This window comes from Hemitrygon akajei, unplaced genomic scaffold, assembly GCF_048418815.1.
Source record: "Hemitrygon akajei unplaced genomic scaffold, sHemAka1.3 Scf000215, whole genome shotgun sequence".
Classification (NCBI taxonomy): Eukaryota; Metazoa; Chordata; class Chondrichthyes; order Myliobatiformes; family Dasyatidae; genus Hemitrygon; species Hemitrygon akajei.
Window position 1 is genome coordinate 355,910 of NW_027332099.1, and position 8,738 is coordinate 364,647.

Below are 8,738 nucleotides of genomic sequence, written 5' to 3' on the forward strand. Positions count from 1 at the left end.
GCAGACGAATGTGCGGGCGACATTGCGGAATAGTTCTTTGTCTGGCATCTGGCGGGAAGAATGAGGTTCTGACTCTCTTGGGCCGTGCTTTGCCCCTCCCCACACACACACTATCTTAACGTCCCGGACTGTCGGTCGATGGGAAAATCCGCCCGGGAATAACACCTGGGAGATCAGGCGGTGACTCTGCAGTGCTGGAGCCCGGTCTGGAAACTCTGAAATTGAGTCTTTTTCCTGAGACCTGATAACATATGACATTTACAACCATTGTCATCCACAGGAGGATGAAACTGCCGGAGAGGGCGAAGAGTAAAACCACAGACCTCCTCCTGCTCTCCATCTCCGGGTCACTGCGGTTCTCCCCCTTGCTCTGACCCTTCAGCCCCTTACGGATCCGACTGGCCACTAAAATGTGTCTGACTGTCAGAGCGTTGAGCAGCAGGATCCCAGCGAAAGGGAGGAAAGGAGTTAAAACCGTATCCAGCCAGTCATATCCCACCCACCAGGGGTCAGTGAAATAATTGTCCTTGGCAATACAGAGCCACGGTACATTGTCGATGATCACCGCCGATTCCCATGTGAAGTGTCAGAAATAACTCACACCATGAGTCTCAGCAAACTGCAAAGCGGCAAAGCTTTATTTTTCACGAGTCTGCAGAGTCGGACCCAAAACTGCTCCAGCAGTATTGAGCCCAGAGCATTACATTTCATTTCCTTTTATACAGTTTCAAGTAGGTTATCACGTGTCCCTCAGTTGCTGTATCATTCCTACAATTATTCATAGTCAGCTCCACTCTCCCCCTCCCCACAGGCTTGTACATTTCGGGGGTCACATACACATTTTCTCATATCCTCTGTCCTTGGAGTTAGCCATCCGCAGAGCCATGTCTGCCAAGTTTTCAAACACTTATCGGCCTTGGAGTTAGCCACAAGAGTACAGCTTATCTCCATCTGTTTCATCCACCTCCGCTCTCAGCTCCTAGCTTAATGACTCCTTTTTAGTTCTTCATGATTACCACAAGGTACAGATTGTACCTATACAGTTTTGCAAGAATCTTATATCCTTATTTAGCAATGTGTCAGCATATGTTTTGTAAGCTTAGATCTTAGCACAGTCTAACCTTAACCCTTTCTCTTCTTACAATTCCACCCTTTTTCTTTTTAGAGTGTGCTAAGGATTTGTCCAGGGATTCCACTCTTCCAGTTCTCTGCCTCGTTGCAACAGCATTTTAGCCGGGTCAGCTGGGTTCCCTGGCTGCATTACCTGTACTACTACTCGCGTTATTAATGCTCTCAAGCAGGGTATTAAGCATGGTAATATGATTATCATTATGAGTATTCCGCCTAATATTAACAGGGCTATTCGCCACCAGCTTCCTCCCAGCAGACTATCCAGCCAACTCAGGTTCCCTAAGGATCTCCAAGTTTGTACTGGCACATGGGCCAACTTCCGAATTTTGTCGGATATTTTCAACACTGCCTTTCCATTATCATTTATCTTTAGGCAACAGTTTGTCAGATTGAACTTTCCACAGACCCCTCCCTCGGAGGCCAATAGGTAATCCAATGCTAATCGATTTTGGTATATGGCTGTTCTCATCTGGCTTTGCTGCTCAGCCAGCAATTCCAGAGCCAATGCGGTTTGGTTGGTGATCACCTCTACTACAGCTTGTAGGCGTATTATTCGATTTAACATATATACCGGGGTTCGGTAACCCCATGACCCATCCTGGGCCCAAGTTGCTGGTCCGTAATATTCAATGATGCGTGCTGGAGGCCACTCGTCGCCCCATTCTCCCACCTTTATCTCCCGCTTCTCCCTTCTCAGTGAGTCAAATAACTTGATTCCCAATTCCCTATCTTCATCCTGGGGTAGGAGGAAGAACTCTGGCCTTATAAGGCCTAAGAAACAAACTCCTCCCCATCCTTTCGGCAATTTGGTGTATGCCTGATTCCCACAAATCCAGAACAGACCTTCTGGGACAAATCCTCCTTTCCTTGCTTTCCGCCAGGCTTTCCAAACACTGGGAATTCCTTCGTACGGGTTATGCCCACTGCAATTCCAGATTCCCGAATTGTTTCCCATAGCCGTACAATTGTCCTTTGCCCCTTTAGTTATGTACCAAGTCGGCTCCTCGGGCCACCAAGTGGCATTATTTTTTGTTTTAGCCAACTTTATACTCTGACATGGGCTTTCTCCTACTTTCACCTTCCCTTTTCTTTCTACACATACTTGTCCTTCCGGATAGTTTGTTAACTTCCATTCTTGCGTCCTCCCAGTCCTTTTCTTATCCCAATCATGAGCCAATAGCTCCCACACACTCAAACTCTCACCTATCCATGGCCATTGCTCGCTCATGTGGGGTCCCCCACAAACCCAACAGTCACTTACATTTCCCTTCTATTTTTCCCATATACAGAATTAAATATATTACAGTCAATAATGTAACAGTCCACATTGAGTTCATTTTTGTTGCCTTTTCAGTTTCACCACCAACGGTTCTTCACTGGGAACACAGGTCCACTCCGTGTGTCCCTCAGGCTTAACTGGTCCCTTTATTCTGGATGCGTGGGTCCACCCTTTCTCTTTTGTTCGTACGGCCGCCTCGGTGGTTAACAGGACCTGGAAAGGGCCTTCCCACTGTGGTTGTAACTTCTCCGGCTTCCAGGTCCGTACCAGAACCCAATCTCCAGGCACGATCTGATGTAAAGCAAAGTCGAGCGGCGGAGTCTGGGCCAAGAGACCCTTCTTCCGCAGTTCTGCAAAGGAACGAGATAGTGCCAGTAAATAGTTCCTTATAAAAATATCACCCCCTTGTAGCGTGGGGTACCCTTCTACCTTATTCCAATACGGGAGTCCAAACAGCATTTCATAGGGGGAGATTCCTATATCCTTCCTGGGTGCTGTTCGGATTCTTAACAGGGCGATGGGGAGACACTTAGTCCAGGGTAACTTGGTTTCTAGCATTAATTTGGTCAATTGCGCCTTTAAGGTACTGTTCATCCTTTCCACCCGTCCCGAACTCTGGGGATGCCACGGGGTATGGTATTTCCATTGGATACTCAATGCATCACAAATCAACTGGTGCGTCTTGGAGGCAAAGTGTGTCCCTCTGTCCGAGTCTATGGACCCCATGATCCCATATCTGGGGATTATGTTTTCTAGTAGTATTCGGGCTACTGTAGGCGCATCGGCCTTTGTGGTCGGGTATGCTTCCACCCAGTGGGTAAAATGATCCACTATTACTAACAGGTACTTCCATCTCTGCACTGAGGGTAGTTCGGTAAAGTCGATCTGGACTCTATGGAACGGTCTCATGGCCAGTGGCTGGCCACCTCTTGGAGTGGATCGCATCACTTTCTTGTTTATCCGCTGGCACGTCGGACATCCAGTTATCTCTTGCTGGGCCAGTGTGTATATTCCTTTGCATACATAGTCCCTCAGAATTGTGTCGCACATGGCCTGTACTCCCCAGTGGGTTTGATGGTGCAACTGTTGGAGGATGTTGCGGGTTACTTCCTTATTTAGTACCTGTCTCCCATCCGGGACCGTCCATTTACCATCAGTGTCTTTTCGGGCTCCTAGTTGGTTCATGCTATCAATCTCTATTTGGGTAAACATAGGTTGTTTAGTAAGTCCTTCCCTCACTGGTATCAAGGTCAGGAGTTGGATCGGGTCTTCAACGGCTGCTCGTTTGGCCTCCCCATCGGCTAGACGGTTCCCTACTGCTTCAGGTGTTGATCCTTTTTGGTGTCCGGGTACATGTACTACCGCAATCTCATTTGGTAGGGCCAGGGCTTCCAATGTCATACTTATCATTTGCTCGTGTGCCAGTCCCTTTCCTCTGGCCGTTATCAGTCCTCTTTCTTTCCATATCTTCCCAAAGGTATGTACTATCCCATAGGCGTACTTAGAGTCAGTGTATATTGTTCCGATCCTCTTCTCCAATATCCTCAGAGCCCTCTGGAGTGCGTATAATTCGCATGACTGGGCCGACCAGTTTCCCGGTAATCTCCCGGACTCCACTATTCTTTCAGTCTCTCCGTCAATGATGGCATATCCGCTGTGCCGTACTCCATCAATACATCGTGAGGATCCATCTATATACAATTCCTGTCCTTCTCCCAGGGGAACTTCCTGTAAGTCCTCCCGGCTCTTTGTTTGCAAGTCCAGCAATTCAATACAGTCGTGTTCTGACTCCTTTTCTTCTAGTCCTCCATAGAGGAACTGGGCTGGGTTGCAACTGGAATCCTTTGCGAAGTTTAGGTCTTCTCCGGTCATCAGTATAGTTTCGTACTTTAGAATGCGGGAGTCAGTGAGCCACCGATGTGCCTTCTGGGCTAGTAGGGTGCTGACCGAGTGGGGAGAATGCACTGTGATCTTCCCTCCAAAGGTTAGTTTCCGGGCTTCCTCTACCAATACCGCTGTCGCTGCCACTGCTTGGATACAGGTGGGCCATCCACGCGATACCGGGTCTAACATTTTTGACAGGAAAGCCACGGGTTGCCGCTTTCCTCCTCTTAGTTGGGTGAGTACCCCTTGGGCCATTCCTTCGGCATTGTTGACGTACAGCTGGAATGGTTTTTCCAGGGCTGGCAAGACTAACACCGGAGCACGGATTAATTGCCCCTTGATATAGTTGAATTTTTGCTCCTCTTCCTTTGTCCATTTTACTGTTTGCTCATCTTGCCCGAGTTTATCATACAGAAATCTCACCAGGGGAGTATAATTCTCAATCCAGATTCGACAATACCCCACTAACCCCAGGAACTGTCGTATCTCCTTCTTGGTACGAGGTAGCGACATCCCTGTTATTCCAGCTATCCTTTCTGGGGTAATGCTTCGCTGTCCCTTACTGACCCGGTGTCCCAGATACCTTACTTCCTTTTCCACGAATTGTAACTTTTTCTTGGAGACCCGTAGCCCCTTTTTCCCTAGGAAGTTCAGTAATCTGATGGTATCTTCCTGCACCCCTTTCTGTGTTGGCCCGGATAGTAATAAATCATCCACATACTGTAGCAGTTGGTTCTCTGGAGCACATTGGAATTCCGCTAGTACTTGCTCCAAGACCTGCCCGAATAGGTTAGGTGACTCAGTGAATCCTTGCGGCAGGACCGTCCATCTGAGTTGTCTTTTCCGCCCTGTTGTAGGATTTTCCCATTCAAACGCAAACATGTCCCGACTGCTTTCTTCTAGCGGGCAACTCCAGAAAGCATCCTTTAGATCTATTACACTGAACCATTCATGGTCAGGGGAGATTTTACTCATCAGGGTGTACGGGTTGGGTACTACCGGGTATCGGGTCTGGACTACTGCATTTAGACCCCGCAGGTCTTGTACCATCCGATAAGTCCCGTCCGGTTTTCGCACCGGGAGGATGGGAGTATTATATGGCGACATACATTCTTCCAGCAGTCCATCTGCGATCAGCCCTTCAATTACCGGCTGCAGCCCTTTTCTTCCTTCCAGCGCAATGGGATACTGCTTCCTCCTTACTGGGCGACCGTCCGGTAGCAAGGTGATCTGTAGAGGGCTGATGTTCAATCCTCCCCTATTTCCCTCTCTATACCACACCTCGGGCTCTATTTTCTGGTCGTCCTCTTCTTTTAATGCGAATAATTTTACTATTATTTCTCCATTGTTCGGCACTGTTCCAATGCCCAGTTGCACTTGCAGGTCCCTTCCTAATAGGTTGAATCCTGCCGAGGGCAGCAGGAGAAGGTCTTGCCTTGTTGCCCTATCTTCATATCCGACTTCCACATTGTCCACAATGGACACTTGTATCGTTTTTCCTCCGATACCGGATACCTTCATTACTCTTGTTCCTGTTCGGGCGCCGGGAGGTATCTGGATTACACTGGATCTTTCAGCACCCGAATCTACCATAAAGGTTGTATCTGACCCTTGGGGACCTAATTTCAGATTTACCAGGGGTTCCTGTCGATAGTTTCTTCTCCCCAAGGGTAGGAACCCCCGACCCCCCTAGTCTTCGTCCTCCATCATGGCATATGACCTGACCTCTCGCCGATACTTAGGACATTCCCGTTTAAAATGTCCTTCCTCGTTACAGTGGAAGCATCTTAGAGTCCTTCGCGTTTTCCTTCCTGGTTCTTGGCCATTGCCTCGGTCCGACCACGTTCCCCTCTTTTCCCTGTTTTCTGTGGTTACTTGCTGTACTGTCTGAACCATTATCCTAGCGGTCTTTTTCTGTTTCTCCTCGTCTCTTCTTACAAACACCTTCTGTGCTTCTCGCAGTAATTCGCTCAAGGGTTTTGAATTCCAGTCCTCTATCTTCTCTAGTTTCTTCCGAATGTCTGGCCAGGCTTTCGATACAAATTCTACCCTAATTAGCTGTTGTCCCACCTCTGTCTCCGGGTCTACCCCCGCATATTGTTGCATATTTTTTCGAATTCTATCCAGGAAGTCAGTTGGGGTCTCATCGGGGTTTTGATGACTTCCAAATGCCTTATTGAAATTATGACCCTTGGGGACCGCTTGTCTTATTCCCTTTATCAGGAATTCCCTCATGTCTCTCATGTTTCCTCGTCCTTCAGGAGTCTGTTTGTTCCAGTTTGGCTCCGTGAGGGGAAACTTAGGTGCCCCTTCGGTAGTCTTTTCTTTCTCCCACATAACTATAGCCGCTTGTCTTATCATTTGTCTCTCTTGGGTTGAGAATAACGTCCCCATGATGGAATACATTTCATCCCAGGTGTATATATTAGGCCCGAGGAACTGATCCAACTGTTCAGCCAGTCCCATCGGAGCTTCCAGGAGGTTCTTCATTTCTTTTTTAAAGGTTCTTACCTCAGTGCTGGTCAGGGGAACATTCACATACCCCGTTCCCCCATCAGGTCCACTCATCGGGACCTCCCTTAAGGGGCATAACTTGGGCTCCTCTTCCTTTTTCACCCGTTGTCGTGTCCGGGAGCGCGTCATAATAAAGGGGGGTCCTGATTGTGGTGGATTCCCTTCCTCCCACTTCTTCCTTTCTTTTTCTAACCACTCATCGTATTCCTCTTTTCGTTTTTCTTCTTCTTCCGCCCATTCTTCCCGTTCTTTTTCCTTTTCAGCCTCCGCCTCCCGTGCCGGATCGTCCGGTTGGAGGGGGGCAGAGGGAGCCGCCTCCGGTTGTTCAGGCCGGGGCACGTAAGGCGGAGGTAAATGATTCAATACTTCCCAAGGAGGTTTCTCCTTGTTCTTTGTTTCCAATTTGTAACTTCTGGCTGAGTCTCCTGGCCCCGAAACCCAGCAAGAGGCGTATTCACTTTCTTCTTCTTTTACATTTGGCTTAGAGTTTACATATATGTTTAAGGCCTGTCTAACCCAATCCTCATCTGACCCAAATGGTGGCCACCATACCGAGGACCCTGTTATTGGCTGTTTGGACCATAATTTGCAATATTCTACCATTCTCTTTTTCTGCTTTCCCTTTGTTCGTCCATATCCCCATCCTGCAAACATTCTACCGAGGGGGCTATCAGGAGGTACCTTCGGGAACAAACCCGAACTCTCCGGCTCCTCTTCCTTTGAGCTTCCCCCTCCCATTATTCCCTTCCCGGCCCGGTTCTTTTTACTCTAGGTGTCGTCACACCTACTTTACCCGGTCACACCCACCTAGATCTCAGTTAGCTAGTCTCACTTACCCGGTGTGCCGTAGAACCGTCTCCTTTCCTCCCTGCTTTGCCGCCTTGCGCTGTCCGGATCTCACTCGCTCAAGCCGTTTCAGACGACGAGCAAGGAATCAGGGACTGCCAAACTCGGCAGGGTGCACCTTCTCCGATGTCCTTCCTCTCGCCCTCCACGACCGGAGTGGGGATCCCGGACGAGACCCCCAGCTGTCAGAAATAACTCACACCATGAGTCTCAGCAAACTGCAAAGCGGCAAAGCTTTATTTTTCACGAGTCTGCAGAGTCGGACCCAAAACTGCTCCAGCAGTATTGAGCCCAGAGCATTACATTTCATTTCCTTTTATACAGTTTCAAGTAGGTTATCACGTGTCCCTCAGTTGCTGTATCATTCCTACAATTATTCATAGTCAGCTCCACTCTCCCCCTCCCCACAGGCTTGTACATTTCGGGGGTCACATACACATTTTCTCATATCCTCTGTCCTTGGAGTTAGCCATCCGCAGAGCCATGTCTGCCAAGTTTTCAAACACTTATCGGCCTTGGAGTTAGCCACAAGAGTACAGCTTATCTCCATCTGTTTCATCCACCTCCGCTCTCAGCTCCTAGCTTAATGACTCCTTTACAGACCTCCTCCTGCTCTCCATCTCCGGGTCACTGCGGTTCTCCCCCTTGCTCTGACCCTTCAGCCCCTTACGGATCCGACTGGCCACTAAAATGTGTCTGACTGTCAGAGCGTTGAGCAGCAGGATCCCAGCGAAAGGGAGGAAAGGAGTTAAAACCGTATCCAGCCAGTCATATCCCACCCACCAGGGGTCAGTGAAATAATTGTCCTTGGCAATACAGAGCCACGGTACATTGTCGATGATCACCGCCTATTCCCATGTGAAGTATCGGGGAACGTTTCTCAGACAGGACAGTACGCCGGTTGTTGTCAGAACCACAGCCGCAGTTTTCCCGGTGCAATATTTTGTTTTCAGTTTCTGGCAGCAAATGGCGACAAACCGGTCAAAGGTGAAAGTCACGGTGAACCAGACAGAACAGTGTGTGGCTGTGAAGCTCAGTACATCGATAACACTGCACACAGGGGTGATGCTCAGAAAGATCCACG

General features: G+C 48.8%; 1 protein-coding gene across 1 annotated transcript; it reads right to left on the reverse strand.

Annotated features, from left to right (window-relative positions):
* Nucleotides 1-617: 617 nt before the first annotated feature.
* On the reverse strand, nt 618-8,245 carry LOC140724425 (endogenous retrovirus group 3 member 1 Env polyprotein-like). The gene is made up of 2 exons (XM_073038873.1): nt 7,645-8,245; nt 618-2,760 (listed from the first exon to the last, which is right to left on the reverse strand). Exon 2 carries the CDS (start codon nt 2,357-2,359, stop codon nt 1,172-1,174), a length of 1,188 nt encoding a protein of 395 aa, XP_072894974.1. The 5' UTR covers nt 2,360-2,760; nt 7,645-8,245; the 3' UTR covers nt 618-1,171.
* Nucleotides 8,246-8,738: the final 493 nt, after the last annotated feature.